The 18,113-nt window shown below is 44.6% G+C and overlaps 1 protein-coding gene across 4 annotated transcripts in view; it reads left to right on the top strand.

Moving 5' to 3' along the window:
- Positions 1 to 18,113, top strand: part of LOC141065779 (flavin-containing monooxygenase 5-like) — an 816,973-nt gene that overhangs the window by 131,869 nt on the left and 666,991 nt on the right. Inside the window, exon 5 of one of the 4 annotated variants that reach the window (XM_073557937.1) lies at positions 5,632 to 5,774. The exons of the other annotated variants lie outside the window; for them this stretch is intronic. Coding sequence (XP_073414038.1) covers positions 5,632 to 5,774 — 143 coding nt within the window. The remainder of the gene's footprint in view (positions 1 to 5,631; positions 5,775 to 18,113) is intronic. 4 annotated transcript variants of the gene reach the window in all.

Here is an 18,113-nt window from a genome sequence, read left to right as displayed (position 1 = left end):
GTCCGTGATACTGTTGTGGAGACGTTTAAAGCCAGATTTGGATATAAAATGATTTCCAAAAATGTAAACATGCCAAGGAGCACCGTGCAAGCGATCATATTCTAATGGAAGGGGTATCATACCAGTGCAAATCTACCAAGACCTGGCCGTGCCTCTAAACTTTCATCTAAAACAAGGAGAAGACTGATCAGAGATGCAGCCAAGAGGCCCATGTTCACTCTGGATGAACTGCAGAGATCTACAGCTGAGGTGGGACAGTCTGTCCATAGGACAACAATTAGTCGTACACTGCACAAATCTGGCCCTTATGGAAGAGTGGCAAGAAGAAAGACATTTCTCAAAGATATCCATAAAAAGTGTCTTTTAAAGTTTGCAACAAGCCAACTGGGAGACACACAAAACATGTGGAAGAAGGTGCTCTGGTCAGATGAAGCCAAAATCAAACTTTTTAGCAACAATGCCAAACGATATGTTTGGCGTAAAGGCAACACAGCTCATCACCCTGAACACACCATCCCACCTGTCAAACATGGTGGTGGCAGCATCATTGTTTGGGCCTGCGTTTCTTCAGCAGGGACAGGGAAGATGGTTAAAATTGATGGGAAAATGGATGGAGCCAAATACAGGACCATTCTTGGAGAAAACCTGTTGGAGTCTGCAAAAGACCTGAGACTGGGACGGAGATTTGTCTTCCAACAAGACAATGATCCCAAACATAAAGCAAAATCTACAATGGAATTGTTCACAAATAAACGCATCCAGGTGTTAGAATGGCTAAGTCAAAGTCCAGACCTGAATCCAATCGAGAATCTGTGGAAAGAGCTGAAAACTGCTACTCACAAACAATCTCCATAAAACTTCACTGAGCTCGAGCTGTTTGCCAAGGAAGAATGGGCAAGAATTTCAGTCTCTCAATGTACAAAACTGATAGAGACATACCCCAAGCGACTTGCAGCTATAAATGCAGCAAAAGGTGGTGCAACGAAGTATTAAGCTAAAGGGGCCGAACACTATTGCACGCCCCACTTTTCAGTTTTTGAATTTCCACAAAAATTTAAAATAACCAATAAATTTCATTCAACTTCACAATTGTGTTCCACTTGTTATTGATTCTTCACCAAAAATTTACATTTGGTATCTTTAAATTTGAAGCATGATATGTGGGAAAAGGTTGAAAAGTTCCAGGGAGCCGAATACTTTCGCAAGGTACTGTATCATCATTTCTGTCCAGGCCTATTTCATGAGTTTTATTTTAAAAAAAAAAATCTGTGAAAGCATGGTTGAAAAAACAATGTCTCACTTTCATTTATTCAGTTTAATAGATTTTTAATGTATTATTACTGTTGTCAGATTCAAGTTATTTCTGTGACCATTTTGGGTTTTTCTGTCATTAAACGAGGGGTACCAACAATTTTGACCACGTGTGTACAAATTTTGGGGTCACTCAGACAATTTTGTGTTTTCCATGAAAACTCATACTTTTATTAATCAAATGAGCTGCCAAATTAATTTAAAATTTAGTCTAGTCCAGACATTGACAAGGTTCAAAAAAAGATTTTTATTTGAATAAATTTTCTCCTTCAAACTTTGCTTTAATCAAAGAATGCTCGCTTTGCAGCAATTGCAGCATTGCAGACCTTTGGCAATCATCTAGCAGTTAATTTGCTGAGGTAATCTGGAGAAATTTCACCCCATGCCTCCAGAAGCCCCTCCCACAAGTTGGTTTGGCTTGATAGGCACTTTTTGCGTACCATACGGTCAAGCTTCTCCCACAACAGCTCAATGGGGTTGAGATCTGGTGACTGCGCTGTCCACTCCATTACAGATAGAATGCCAGGTGCCTGCTTCTTCCCTAAATAGTTCTTGCATAATTTGGAGGTGTGCTTTGGGTCATTGTCCTGTTATAGGATGAAATTGGCTCCAATCAAGCGCTGTCCACAGGGTATGGCATGGCGTTGCAAAATGGAGTGATAGCCTTCCTTATTCAAAATCCCTTTTACCTTGTACAAATCTCCTACTTTAACAGCACCAAAACAACCCCAGACCATCACATTACCTCCACTATGCTTGACAGATGGCGTCAGGCACTCTTCCAGCCTCGTTTCAGTTGTTCTGCTTCTCACAAATGTTCTTCTGTGTGATCCAAACACCTCAAACTTAGATTTGTCTGTCCATAACACTTTATTTCCAATCTTCCTCTGTCCAATGTCTGTGCTCTTTTCCCCATATTAATCTTTTCCTTTTATTAGCCGGTCTCAGATATGGCTTTTTCTTTGCCACTGTGCCCTGTAGGCCAGCATCCCAGAGTCGCCTCTTCACTGTAAACATTGACACTGGTGTCTTGCATGTACTATTTAATGAAGTTGCCAGTTGAGGACCTGTGAGGTGTCGATTTCTCAAACTACAAACTCTAATGTACTTGCTTGTTGCTCAGTTGTGCAGCGGGGCCTCCCACTTCTCTTTCTACTCAGGTTAGAGCCTGCTTGTGCTCTCCTCTCAAGGGAATAGTACACACTGTTGTAGGAAATCTTCAGTTTCTTAGCAATTTTTTGCATGGAATAGCCTTCATTTCTAAGAACAAGAATAGACTGTCGAGTTACCTAGCTTAAAGGAAGTTCAGGTTTACAGCTTCTCTAATCAGCCAAACTGTTTTCAACTGTGCTAACATACTTGCACAAGGGTTTTCGAGGGTATTCTAACGATCCATTAGCCTTCTTACACATATAGCAAACACAAAGTGCCATAAGAACCCTGGAGTGATGGTTGTTGGAAATGGGCCTCTATACACCTATGAAGATATTGCATTACAAACCAGACGTTTGCAGCTAGAATAGTCATTTACCACATTAACAATGTATAGAGTGTATTTCTGAATCATTTAATGTTAGCTTCATTGGAAAAGACGGTGCTTAATTTCTAAGTGACCCTAAACTTTTGAACGGTATATACATATATATATATATATATATATATATACAGTCATATGTTAAAGTTTGGGCACCCCTATTAATGTTAACCTTTTTTCTTTATAACAATTTTGGTTTTTCAGGGGAATCCAGAAATATAACTGAGTCCATCAGTTATTAGATATATGAAACTGAAATAGCTGTTGCAAAAACCAAAATTGTTATAAAGAAAAAAGGTTAACATTAATAGGGGTGCCCAAACTTTAACATATGACTGTATATATATATATATATATATATATATATATATATATATATATATATCCCCAAGTGTTGGATTCTCCCTTCATGATTGCTGGTCATTGGTAGAATCTGATGTATATGATATGCATTCACTGTGAAAGCGCCCAATAATCTGCCTAGTAGCAAGAGTAGTTGCCTAGTCCATCAATCGTTAGTCAATTGTTTGATTGTCCTGACAATTAGTGGCAGCGGTGAGATATTTTTGTGATCTCTCTGACAAATTGTTGGCACGGTGGAATTGGTAATGTCAGTCCCTGAGAAATTGGTCCTAAGCGGAGTGCTGTTCTTCACAATATTGATAACACTTAGGCTGTGTGCCCACATTGCATTTTTTAAGCGTTTCTGCCGCGTTTTTGCAGCTGCAGAAACGCTTAAAAAATGCTAACAAAATGCATCCCATGCAATCCTATGGGATTCCGCAGTTACTGTGCCAATGCTGCGGATTTGTCTGCTGTGGAATGGCATAGCAGAAAAATCTGCAGCATGTCCATTAATTTTGCGGAATTGTCGCTATTCTGCCGCCATAGGATTGCATTGAAATGCTTACTTTACGCATGTGGCTATACCCACCATGCGTAAAGTGAGCGCTTCATTTGCGGATGGTACCCAGGGTCTGAAGGAGAGGAGACTCTCCTCCATGGGTACCATATTCCTGTAAAAAATAGAATTAAAATAAAAAATAGGGATAAACTTACCCTCTGACGGCCCCCGGAGTCCTCAGCGGCGCTGCCGGCAAGTTCTGTTCCCAGGCGTGCTTTGCGAGAATGACCTCTGAAGACGTAGCGGTCACGCGACCTCTACATCACAAAGATCATTCTCGCAAAGCACGCCTGGGAACGGAACTTGCTGGCAGCGCTGTTGAGGACTGAGATCGCCGCTGAGGAGATCGGGGGCCTCCAGAAGGTGAGTATATCCATATTTTTTATTTTTTTTAATCATTTTTAACATTCTACTTTTACTATTGATGCTGCATAGGCAGCATCAATAGTAAAAAGTTGGTTACACTTGTCAAGCACTATGCTTGACAAGTGTGACCAACCTGTCAATCACTTTTTCAAGCGATGCTTCAAATCGCTTGGAAAAGCGCTAGCATTCTGCAAGCTAAAAATGCTTGCAAAATGCTTGTGTTTTGTGAGAAAACGCATGCGAATTCCGCATGCGTTTTACCTGCGGTGGGGAGTTTCAGAAATGCTGCGGACAATTCCGCAGCATTTCTGCAACGTGGGCACATAGCCTAAAGGGCCTGTCACACTAGCAATATCTCTATAACGTCACTGGTTTTTGTGACGTAGCAGCGATATTGCTAGCGATATCGCTATATGTGATACTTACCTCCGAACGGCTCCCCCGCTGATTATCGCTGATCGCGCGAGAATTTCCTGGACCGTTTCTCGTCTGGCGCTTCCTGCTGGGCTTCCTGTGGCGTTGACGAGTGACGCGTGGACGCGGGCGGGAGAACGTCAGGATCGCCTCGTCTGACAGGTAAGTAACGACCCCCGACCGCTGCTATGTCGCTGGTGAGATCTGCCTGTGTGGCAGCTCACTAGCGACCACTTAGCGATGCACCATCGATCCTGACCGCGTCATATCGCTGGTGCATCGCTAAGTGTGACAGTACCTTTAGACTTCAGTTCGTTTTGTCAGACTGATAATGTATCACAGTAGCAAGACTGAGGCTCAGCAGAAGGACAAAGTTATGCAAACAGAACTGTGACTCAAGGAGGATAACCTGCACCCCCAGCAATTAGAAAGTAAAAAGCAATACTGCTGAAGACAAAAGTTGAGCATAACCCTTTAAAGATCATCATGCACAATTGATTACAACCGGCCAAACACAGTAATTTGTTTATTGGGATCAGCAGACCATCTGATGCTTATGTGGAGGACTCTCCTCCAACAGATGATGTCAGAAGAGAAAAGGATCAGACCGTTAGAATTTCATTAGCAGACCATTTTTGTTTTCCTCTCTCTCTCCATTGAAAAGAGATGAATGCTTATCTGAGCCAAGCTCCAATGCCTATCAGGGATTTCGGAGAGATAATGTAGATTTTTGCCATTTGGCTCACAATTATCTAATCTGTTTGGGCAACTTTAGTTTCTGGCCTGTAGAATCTCTACTAAACAACCAGTCTGAAACTGGAATACTAATGTTTTATTCTATTGGCAGATTTCTTTCATAGCCTATTTACACTTTTTCATGAGACTTTTCGGACGGTGATTATTAATAATATATTAGCATTGTTGTATGATTTGCCACTGAGTTGAATGAAAGCAGTTTTTTTTTACGCATTTATATGCTCCTCAAATTAAGAAAGAAAAGGTATAACACTGTTATGTATGTAAATATCTTTTATGATAATATGGTACAATATTTTTCTAAAGCTGTGAACAATAAACTCATGTGGTTTTTATTATCTTTTAGGAATAGAACATTTTAAGGGGCAGTACCTGCACAGTCGAGATTATAAACTGCCCGATAATTTTAAAGACAAAAGAATTGTAGTGATTGGAATTGGGAACTCTGGAGGAGACATAGCTGTGGAGCTAAGCAGGACATCACAACAGGTGTGTCTCCTGGACGAGAAAGTGTAATTCACATATTTATTTTTAACATTTAAAGGCTGTCAACATTTTTATTAGTGCATGATGATGGGTTGTTATGGCAGCTGGTGACCTGCTGAAGACCTCCTTGGCTTTCATTTTGTTATTCCTGTGAAGCCCATCCACATGCTCAAGTCCCTTTAAAAGAACTAAAAAAAAGTAAAATTAAATACAAATAACCCTAAAAAATTAAATCACCATTCCCTTTCCCACTTTATTTTTTACATTTTTTAGTGTCCTATTTTTAAACATATTTAGTATTGCAGCACCTGTAAAAGTCCAATCTATCATAATATAATAAATTGTAAGGTGGCTGCCAGACACATAGTTGATGAGAGGTATGCATTACGGAGGTGGTTGTCATCTGTGATGTAAACCTGGAATAGTTCTCTAGTACACATAGTACTTGGTAGGGCAACTGGGCCAGGTTTAAGGGCAGTTGGAGAGGTGGGTGGATCTGGCTGCCCACATACCCCACCCCTGGGTGTGGTTCAGATGGTAAAATTGGGTCTGCTTGTCTCACGCATGGTTCTGTGTGTGGAGATGTGCAGGCCTCCAGGATTGTGTGTCTTTGCTAAAGGACTTAAAGGCTGGACTCCAACCCAAGCTGGCAAACCTGCACTACTGTATTTTTTACTTAATGTTTCACTTTGTGCTGGACAAGGGCTGTATTTAAGTTTTTCTGTGATGTGGTGTATGTGGAGCGAAATAAACCAGTCAGACTTTTAAATAGAAATGGATCCTGTGATTCCTCATCCCGCTCCCAAGTGAGTTAACCACTTAACGACCGCCGATACGCCTTTTAACGACGGTAGTTAAGGGTACTTAAACCACAGTACTGTTAATTAAAGGGAGTCTGTCACCCTATTGTAGCCCTATCAGCTGCCGGCACCGCCATCAGGGGCTTATCTACAGCATTCTGTAATGCTGTAGGTAAGCCCCTGATGTAACCTGAAAGATAAGAAAAAAGAGTTAGATTATACTCACCCCGGCGTTCGTTCTGGTCTGATGGGTGTCGCTGTCCCGTCCGGCGCCTCCCATCTTCATATGATGATGTCTTCCTCCTTGCTTCTCCCTCGGCTCCTGCACAGGCATACTTTATCTGCCCTGTTGAGGACAGAGCAGAGTACTGCAGTTCGCAGGCGCCGGAACTCTCTGACTTTTCCTGGCATTGCATTACTTTTCTCCTGTTTAGGCACATCAGGGGCTTTGCAAACGCAACATGACGCCCGCAGAACATTCCATCAAAGTCTGCATTCCAAAATGGCACTCCTTCCCTTCTGAGCTCTCCCATGCGCCCAAACAGTCGTTCCCCCACATATAGGATATCAGCGTACTCAGGACAAATTGCACAACAACTTTTGTGGTCCAATTTCTCCTCTTACCCTTGTGAAAATAAAAAATAGCAGGCTAAAAAATCATTTTTGGGGAAAAAAAAATGATTTTTTATTTTCACAGCTCTGTGTTATAAACTTCTGTGAAGCACTTGGGGGTTCAAAGTGCTCACCACACATCTAGATAAGTTCCTTAAGGAGTCTAGCTTCCAAAATGGTGTCACTTGTTGGGGATTTCCACTGTTGAGGCACATCAGGGGCTCTCCAAATGCAACATGGCGTCCGATCTCAATTCCAGCCAATTCTACATTGAAAAAGTCAAATGACGCTCCTTCCATTCCAAGCCCTGCCGTGCGCCCAACAGTGGTTTACCCCCACATATGCGGTATTGGTGGTATTGGCGTATTCAGGACAAATTGCACAACAAATTTGGGGGGTATACTTTCTCCTGTTACTGGAGCACCCGGCCAGGGCAGTGGGGTACTCGGTACCAGGCCACTTCCTTAAGTGTCACAGCGGCGGTGACCCGGTCCGTGACCCTGGGCATCCAATAAAAGGGAAATATTTACAGGGGATGAAAGATAGAGTTTTTGTGGTAAGAGTTTGTAACGCCACCTGTGGTATCTGGTCAGATGCGACCAGCGCTGCAGTGCAGATCCTCTGGGACTGATGCTATGATGAGTTGAAGAAGCTCTCCACAGGCAGAGCTTAGTCCCAGGGCAGATGAAAGATGTTGAGAGAGATGATAATGTAGTGTGAAGCAAGGGTTGTAGCAGTGCTGAGTGGGTGACACAGGAAAAAGGCAGAAGACACAGTTGAATGCAGTTCCAAAGCTTTACTCACAGTTCTCAAGAGCCGGCGATGCCCACTTGGTGCTATGTCCTCCAGGTGAGGGATCCAGCCAACTTCCAGGCAGATAGAGAACACCTTTCTAGAACTCCCTGTCAGTATCTGCCTTTCCTGGCTGTCTCCACAGTGCTGATTTCCATGTTCCTTCCCTTCCAGCACCTCACAATCAGTGTCCCAGGCTAGCTGCCGCGGATCCTGTCAGATAACGGACCCAAAGCGTTTCCTTGATCCTTTCTTGCTGCCTTTCCGGAGAAGATAACTGTGGTTGTTGGCTGTGGCCCCTAAAATTGCCACAGCTGTCGGCTTGCTAGCTGAGCCCTGTTGTACACTCCAATAGGCTAAGGGACTGAGATCCTTCTGCGACCTGGATTTTCCCCCACCTGATGTCCATCAGTGTGGAACGATCCCCACGAGGAGCACTCTCTCCACCCGTGCCTCTGGGAAATCCCTTTCCCCTTCTGGAAGCTTCCTTCCGTCCTTCTGTCAGTACTAGTCCTTCTTCCAGTAGCCCATGCTGACAGGGAACTACTGCACACGTCCTCTCACTTCCTCCCCTAAGGGGAAACTGTCCTAACTTCCATCTATTCTCCCGTTCTGAACCCAAGCTCCACCCACCTTCTAACACTCTTTCCTAGCCAGCAGTTAGGAGCACCTGCTGCCCTAGTGTATGGTGGATGCAGTGTTGTCAGAGTCAGGTTAGGTGTCTCCATCTTACCTGCAAGGTGGGATACCACACCTCTGGGTGAGGTGCAGTACCTCTGTGGCGACAGGCCCCCAAGGGGCGCCACATTATTCTTGTAAAAATAAAAATTTGGCGGCGAAAATATCATTTTTGTGGAAAAAATATGATTTTTTATTTTCACGGCTGTACGTTATAAACTTCTGTGAAGCACTTAGAGGTTCAAAGTGCTCACCACACATCTAGATAAGTTCCTTAAGGGGTCTAGTTTCCAAAATGGTGTCACTTGTTGGGACTTTCCACTGTTTCGGCACATCAGGTGCTCTCCAAATGGAACATAGTGTCCGATCTCTATTCCAGCCAATTCTGCATTGAAAAAGTCAAACGGCACTCCATCCGTTCCAAGCCCTGCCGTGCACTCAAACAGTGGTTTACCCCCATATATGCGGTATTGGCGTATTCAGAAGAAATTGCACAACAAATTTTGTGGTTCATTTTCTCTTTTTACACTTGTGAAAATAAAAAAAATTGGTTCTAAATTGGTTGTAAAAAATAGTTAAATGTTAATTTTTTCCTTCCACGTTGCATTAGTTGCTGTGAAGCACGCAAAGGGTTAATAAACTTCTTGAATGTGGTTTTGAGCACCTTGAGGGGTACAGTTTTTAGAATGTTGCCACTTTTGGGTATTTTCTGTCATATTGACCTCTCTAAGTGACTTCAAATATCAGGTGGTCATATGGTTTTGTAAATTTTGTTGTAAAAATGAGAAATCGCTGGTCAACTTTTAATCCTTATAACTTCCTAACAAAAAAAATTTGGTCCCAAAATTGTGCTGTTGTAAAGAAGACATGTGGGAAATGTTATTTATTAAGTATTTTTTGTGACATATCTCTCTGATTTAAGGGCATAAAAATAAAAATTTTGAAAATTGCAAACTTTTAAAAATATTCACCATATTTCCGTTTTTTTCATAAATAAATACAAGTCAAATCGAAGAAATTTTACCACTAACATGAAGTAAAATATGTCACGAAAAAACATTCTCAGAATCAGTAGGATCCGTTAAAGCGTTCCAGAGTTATAACCTCATAAAGTGACAGTGGCCAGAATTGTAAAAATTGGCCTGGTTAAGCTGCAAATTGGCTCTGTCACTAAGGGGTTAAATAGAAGTGGTTCCTGTGATACCTCATCTCCATCCCAAGTGAGTCACATCACCACAATATTACCATATATACTCGCGTATAAGCTGAGATTTAAAGGCCATTTTTTTGATCTGAAAGTCCCCCCTTTCGGCTTATATGCGAGTCATATATGTCAGGGGGTCGTGGGGGAGGGGTAGCGGGGATGTCAGATCATACTGACCCCCCCGGCATGTCTCTGCAGCCCCCCTGCTTGTCCCAAGGTCTCAGCGGCCTGCCTTCAGCGGTCACATGGTACCGCTCATTAAAGACATGAATATGCGCATATTTATGTCTTTAATGAGCAGTATCACCTGACTGCTGAAGGCAGGCGCCGGAGACCGTGGGAGAACGGGGCTACAGAGACACGCTGGGGGGTAAGTATATGCGATAGTCACATGTCCTCATTCCCACACTGCTCGCCGTTGCCTGCTGCATCCTCTGTCAGTGATGTTCAGATCAGAGGGTGCGGTGACGTTGTTAGTGCGTGCTGCGCCCTCTGCTGCCTGAACATCACTGACAGATGATGTTGCAGACAGCGGCGAGCAGCATGGGAACGGGGACAGGTGAATATCGCAGGTGCCGGGTCCTGAGTCAACAGCGACACCGGCACCTGGCCCCCAATGATGGAGAAGTGAGTATGTCATTTTTTTTATTTGCTTATTTGCAGCAACAGCAGCATATGGGGGCATATTCTATGGAGCATCTTATGGGGGCATATTCTATGGAGCATCTTATGGGGCATAATGTATGGAGCATCTTATGGGGGTATTCTATGGAGCATCTTATGGGGGTCTATTCTATAGAGCATCTTATGGGGCATATTCTATGGAGCATCTTATGGGGGCATATTCTATGGAGCATCTTATGGGGGCATATTCTATGGAGCATCTTATGCGGGCATATTCTATGGAGCATCTTATGGGGGCCTATTCTATGGAGCATTTTATGGGGCCTATTCTATGGAGCATCTTATGGGGGCCTATTCTATGGAGCATCTTATGGGGGCATATTCTATGGAGAACCTTAAGGGGGCATATTCTATGGATCATCTTATGGGGGCATAATGTATGGAGTATCTTATGGGGGCCTATTCTATGGAGCATCTTATGGGGGCCTATTCTATGGAGCATCTTACGGGGGCCTATTCTATGGCGCATCTTACAGGGCATCTTATGGGGGCCTCTTCTATGGAGCATCTTACGGGGGCCTATTCTATGGCGCATCTTACAGGGCATCTTATGGGGGCCTATTCTATGGAGCATCTTATGGGGGCATATTCTAAGGAGCATCTTATGGGAGCATAATGTATGGAGCATCTTATGTGGGTATTCTATGGAGCATCTTATGGGGGTATATTCTATGGAGCATCTTATGGAGGCATATTCTAAGGAGCATCTTATGGGGCCATAACCTTTATGAAGCAGCATATGGGGCATATTATTCTATGGAGCATCTTATGGGGCCATTATTAACCTTTGTGTAGCATTATATGGGGTGTATTTTGTATGGAGCATCTTATGGGGCCATCATGAACTGTATGGAGCATTATATGGGGCTCCTGATTCAATATGGATATTCAAAAACATTTAACCTACTGATGTCTCAATTAATTTTACTTTTAATGGTATCTATTTTTATTTTTGTAATTTACCAGTAGCTGCTGCATTTTCCACTCTAGACTTATATGCGAGTCAATAAGTTTTCCCAGTTTTTTGTGGCAAAACTAGGGGGGTCAGCTTATACACAAGTATATGCAGTATTATTATTACAATTACTGAATACATTTTCAAAATCATCACCAGGATATTATTATATCACCAGAAGTAGTTCTGAGTATTTTAGGAGAATTTGTAGAGTTTATGCTTAGTTTCTTCTCCAAAAAAATTAGTGTGAACACACGTTAACTTAAACTGAGTTTTTGGAGCAAAAAACTGAGCAGAATCTCACCAAATCCTCCTCATAAAAATCCTCAAAACTTAGCGATGTGAAATTAAGTCTTAACATAGCTGTGAAGCATGTTATGTATTGCTACATGTGTACAAGATCAGAACCACTGTCGGTACACGAATTTTACGCCAGAACCACCGTTGATACATGAATATAGCATCAGAATCACCGTCTGTACGTGAATGCAGCAACACAACTACTGTCAGTAGATGAATACAGGACTACCAGAAGCAGCAGAATCACACTTTTCCTCCTCTGCGTACTGCTCCTATGATACTTGGCTTTCACAGTAACTTCCCTCATATACAATAAAAGTCCCTATAATCTTTGGCTCCATAAGGGGCTTACCTTGCCCTCTTTGGCAGCAGGGTGATGGCGGCAACAAGGTGACGGCAGCAACTGAGTGATCATGGCAGCAAGTGAGGACTTGGCAGGATAATCGTGGCTAGAGTTGAGCGAAACGGGTCGAACAATTTCAAAAGTCGCCGACTTTTGGCAAAGTCGGGTTTCATGAAACGAAACCCGACCCTAGGATGAGGTCGGCCACGAGGTCGGCGACTTACGCGCCAAAGTCGCGTTTCAAAAGTTTGTTTTGCGCTCTTTTTCAGCCAATCAGGATCCACGGACACTGTGGGCAACGTGATGACATAGGCACGGGTCACCACCATCTTTCAGAAGGGCATGCAAGTGATTGGCTTGCTTTGGTGGGCGTCACAGGGGGTATAAAAGGGCGTGCACGCCGACCGCCATCTTACTTCTGCCGATCTCAGTATAGGGAGAGGTTGCTGCTGATTCTGTAGGGAGAGCGTTAGGCAGGGAAGAAGACAAAAAAACTGCTTCTGCTGCTAGCGATTTGGCCTGCACAACACACCAGTCACTGTGTGTGCAGTGGAAGGGGAGGCTATATTGTGGTGTATCAGTGGTGTTGGTTGTTGGGCTGCCTTTTAAGGCTTCCTGACAGGCTGGCATTGCTGTTTACCCACTGCTCTGCAAACTGCTTTTTTAAAAGCAATCCAATCTCCCTTATCCTCTAGTCACTTTTGTCACAGCTGTGCCATCGAGCCTGTGACATAGCGCTCAGATATCAGTGGGCCTCACACAATCCAAAAGTGTCCAGTGTCCACTAGTGTGAGAAGAAATTCAAAATCTCACTTATCCTCTAGTCACTTTGCTCACAGCAGTGCCATCAAGCCTGTCACATAGCGCTCAGATATTCTTTGGGCCTCACACAATCCAAAAGTGTCCAGTGTCCACTAGTGTGAGAAGAAATTCAAAATCTCACTTATCCTCTAGTCACTTTGCTCACAGCAGTGCCATCAAGCCTGTCACATAGCGCTCAGATATTCATTGGGCCTCACACAATCCAAAAGTGTCCAGTGTCCACTAGTGTGAGAAGAAATTCAAAATCTCACTTATCCTCTAGTCACTTTGCTCACAGCAGTGCCATCGAGCCTGTCACATAGCGCTCAGATATTCTTTGGGCCTCACACAATCCAAAAGTGTCCAGTGTCCACTAGTGTGAGAAGAAATTCAAAATCTCACTTATCCTCTAGTCACTTTGCTCACAGCAGTGCCATCGAGCCTGTCACATAGCGCTCAGATATTCATTGGGCCTCACACAATCCAAAAGTGTCCAGTGTCCACTAGTGTGAGAAGAAATTCAAAATCTCACTTATCCTCTAGTCACTTTGCTCACAGCAGTGCCATCGAGCCTGTCACATAGCGCTCAGATATTCATTGGGCCTCACACAATCCAAAAGTGTCCAGTGTCCACTAGTGTGAGAAGAAATTCAAAATCTCACTTATCCTCTAGTCACTTTGCTCACAGCAGTGCCATCGAGCCTGTCACATAGCGCTCAGATATTCATTGGGCCTCACACAATCCAAAAGTGTCCAGTGTCCACTAGTGTGAGAAGAAATTCAAAATCTCACTTATCCTCTAGTCACTTTGCTCACAGCAGTGCCATCGAGCCTGTCACATAGCGCTCAGATATTCATTGGGCCTCACACAATCCAAAAGTGTCCAGTGTCCACTAGTGTGAGAAGAAATTCAAAATCTCACATATCCTCTAGTCACTTTGCTCACAGCAGTGCCATCGAGCCTGTCACATAGCGCTCAAATATTCATTGGGCCTCACACAATCCAAAAGTGTCCAGTGTCCACTAGTGTGAGAAGAAATTCAAAATCTCACTTATCCTCTAGTCACTTTGCTCACAGCAGTGCCATCGAGCCTGTCACATAGCGCTCAGATATTCATTGGGCCTCACACAATCCAAAAGTGTCCAGTGTCCACTAGTGTGAGAAGAAATTCAAAATCTCACTTATCCTCTAGTCACTTTGCTCACAGCAGTGCCATCGAGCCTGTCACATAGCGCTCAGATATTCATTGGGCCTCACACAATCCAAAAGTGTCCAGTGTCCACTAGTGTGAGAAGAAATTCAAAATCTCACTTATCCCCTAGTCACTTTAGTCACAGCAGTGCCATCGAGCCTGTCACATAGCGCTCAGATATTCATTGGGCCTCACACAATCCAAAAGTGTCCAGTGTCCACTAGTGTGAGAAGAAATTCAAAATCTCACTTATCCTCTAGTCACTTTGCTCACAGCAGTGCCATCGAGCTTGTCACATAGCGCTCAGATATTCATTGGGCCTCACACAATCCAAAAGTGTCCAGTGTCCACTAGTGTGAGAAGAAATTCAAAATCTCACTTATCCCCTAGTCACTTTGGTCACAGCAGTGCCATCGAGCCTGTCACATAGCGCTCAGATATTCATTGGGCCTCACACAATCCAAAAGTGTCCAGTGTCCACTAGTGTGAGAAGAAATTCAAAATCTCACTTATCCTCTAGTCACTTTGCTCACAGCAGTGCCATCGAGCCTGTCACATAGCGCTCAGATATTCATTGGGCCTCACACAATCCAAAAGTGTCCAGTGTCCACTAGTGTGAGAAGAAATTCAAAATCTCACTTATCCTCTAGTCACTTTGCTCACAGCAGTGCCATCGAGCCTGTCACATAGCGCTCAGATATTCATTGGGCCTCACACAATCCAAAAGTGTCCAGTGTCCACTAGTGTGAGAAGAAATTCAAAATCTCACTTATCCTCTAGTCACTTTGCTCACAGCAGTGCCATCGAGCCTGTCACATAGCGCTCAGATATTCATTGGGCCTCACACAATCCAAAAGTGTCCAGTGTCCACTAGTGTGAGAAGAAATTCAAAATCTCACTTATCCTCTAGTCACTTTGCTCACAGCAGTGCCATCGAGCCTGTCACATAGCGCTCAGATATTCATTGGGCCTCACACAATCCAAAAGTGTCCAGTGTCCACTAGTGTGAGAAGAAATTCAAAATCTCCCCTGTCCTATGGACAGCTTGTACCTTGTTTTACATTATTATATAGTTTGTTGGATTTTGTCTACATTTTTACCAAAAATGAGGAAGGCTGGTGGAAGAGGCCGTGGAATTGGGCGGGGGTTGCCAGCTGGTAATGATGGTGTTGGTGGTGGATCTGATGGTAGTGGCAAGAGCAAAATAGGACCGAATGCAGGAGGTGTTGAGCCTGCGTCATCGTCTGGCTCCATAAGGCTTCGAAGGCTTAGTTTTCTAGGAGTTGGCAAACCGCTTTTAAAGCCAGAGCATCAGGAAAAAGTTTTGTCTTACATTGCTGACTCAGCCTCCAGCTCTATCGCCTCCTCTTCTTCAGTTGTAAAAAGTAAAAGCACTGAGTCGTCATTGGAGGCTCATGTTCATGAACCACACCTTTCCTTGTGTCCTTCACCCCAACCAAGATTGAAGGATGACGCAGGCCATACTACTGATTACTCCATGGAGCTGTTTTCACATACCATGCCTGGATTATCAAGTGAAATGGTGAATTACCCAGGCCAAGATGAATCTGACATGGAGTGCACTGATGCACAGCCGCTGATGGATGATTCTGCTGGTACATTCACTCAGAGCACTACATTGTCATCGCAGTGTACAGAGCCAGATTCTGACCCTGATGAGACTCAGGTGCCCCTTCCCGCACACTATACCACCATACACGGTGACACAGAGGAAGGTGCACATGACATTGAAGAGGAGGTGATGGATGACCCAGTTGTTGACCCAGATTGGCATCCATTGGGGGAAGAGGGTGCTGCTTCCAATAGCTCAGATGAGGAGCATCCACAGCAGACATCGACATCGCAACAGCTGTTATCCGGCAGGCCCGGAGCACTCCAAAGACAGGTTCCAAAAATCAAAAGAGTTGCTGGACAGCTTGTCCAGAGGGTCATAACATCACAGCGTGCTAGGCCGCAAAATGTCTGCCACAGTAGGAAGAGTGCAGTGTGGCACTTTTTTGAACAAAATCCTCATGATCAGGCCAAGGTTATCTGTAAGAAGTGCGCAAAGACCTTTAGCCGAGGGAAAAATCTGAAAAATTTGAATACCAGTTGCATGCTTAGACATTTAACCAGCATGCACTTGCAAGCGTGGACACAACACCAAACCTCAAGTGCCACATGTGCAACTGATCACAACGAAGGTAGTCAGCAACGCTACATTGTTTCCCCCACTGTAAGCCCACCGGTTAGCACAGCAGCAAATGTTGAGGTGCCGTTGCAAGGCCACAGCAGTCAGGGAATCCCACTGTTATATCAACGAAAGACTGATTCTAGGCCATCAGAAAGAACACCAACTCCATCACCATCATCAACCCTCTCTCAGTCCACCCTGTCCACCGCTACTTCCACCATATGCAGCTCTCAAGTCCAGCTCACCCTCCCAGACACTATAAGTAGGTCAAGAAAGTACTCAGTCTCTCATCCGCGTACACTGGGTTTGAACGCCCACATTGCCAAACTAATCTTGTTTGAGATGATGCCCTTTCGGTTGGTGGAAAGCGCAGCTTTCCGCAAACTCATGGCCTATGCAGTACCACACTATGACCTACCCAGTCGCCACTTCTTCTCTCGCAAAGCCATCCCAGCCCTCCACCATCATGTGAAAGACCGCATTGTCCATGCACTCAAGCAGTCAGTGAGCGGAAAGGTGCACCTCACAACTGATGGATGGTCCAGTCGCCATGGCCAGGGCCGTTACGTGTCCATCACTGCGCACTGGGTTAATGTGGTGGATGCAGGGTCCACAGGGGACAGTGGTGGTGGGACAGTGCTGCGTAGCCCACGGTATAGTAAACAGTTGGCTGTAGGCGTTCGACCCTCCTCCTCCTCCTCCTCCAGAAGCGAAAGCTCGTCCACAGAGCGCAGTCGTACGAGCACTTCATCTGCAGCTGCCACTGTTGCACACGAGGTGTCCCCCTATCGAGCAGCTAGTGGAAAGCGTCAGCAGGCTGTGTTGCAGATGAAGTGTTTGGGCGACAGACACACCGCCGAGGTGCTGGCCGAGTACTTTCAGAGACAAACTGAGTCATGGCTTGGCAGTGTACATCTTGAGGCAGGCAAGGTAGTTAGTGATAACTAGAGTTGAGCGAAACGGGTCGAAAAAATTCAAAAGTCGCCGACTTTTGGCAAAGTCGGGTTTCATGAAACGAAACCCGACCCTAGGATGAGGTCGGCCACGAGGTCAGCGACTTACGCGCCAAAGTCGCGTTTCAAAAGTTTGTTTTGCGCTCTTTTTCAGCCAATCAGGATCCACGGACACTGTGGGCAACGTGATGACCTAGGCACAGGTCACCACCATCTTTCAGAAGGGCATGCAAGTGATTGGCTTGCTTTGGTGGGCGTCACAGGGGGTATAAAAGGGCGTGCACGCCGACCGCCATCTTACTTCTGCCGATCTTAGTATAGGGAGAGGTTGCTGCTGATTCTGTAGGGAGAGCGTTAGGCAGGGAAGAAGACAAAAAAACTGCTTCTGCTGCTAGCGATTTGGCCTGCACAACACACAAGTCACTGTGTGTGCAGTGCAAGGGGAGGCTATATTGTGGTGTATCAGTGGTGTTGGTTGTTGGGCTGCCTTTTAAGGCTTCCTGACACGCTGGCATTGCTGTTTACCCACTGCTCCGCAAACTGCTTTTTTAAAAGCAATCCAATCTCCCTTATCCTCTAGTCACTTTTGTCACAGCTGTGCCATCGAGCGTGTCACATAGCGCTCAGATATCAGTGGGCCTCACACAATCCACAAGTGTCCAGTGTCCAAAAGTGTACGCAGAGATTCAAAATCTCCATTATCCTCTCGTCACTTTGGTCACAGGCAGCTGTGCCATCGAGCGTGTCACATAGCGCTCAGATATCAGTGGGCCTCACACAATCCACAAGTGTCCAGTGTCCAAAAGTGTACGCAGAGATTCAAAATCTCCATT

The sequence above is a fragment of the Dendrobates tinctorius genome, unplaced genomic scaffold (genome assembly GCF_039654945.1).
Source record: "Dendrobates tinctorius isolate UK_male_01 unplaced genomic scaffold, ASM3965494v1 ptg000012l, whole genome shotgun sequence".
NCBI classification, from domain to species: domain Eukaryota; kingdom Metazoa; phylum Chordata; class Amphibia; order Anura; family Dendrobatidae; genus Dendrobates; species Dendrobates tinctorius.
This window is presented reverse-complemented; position numbering and strand designations above follow the sequence as displayed.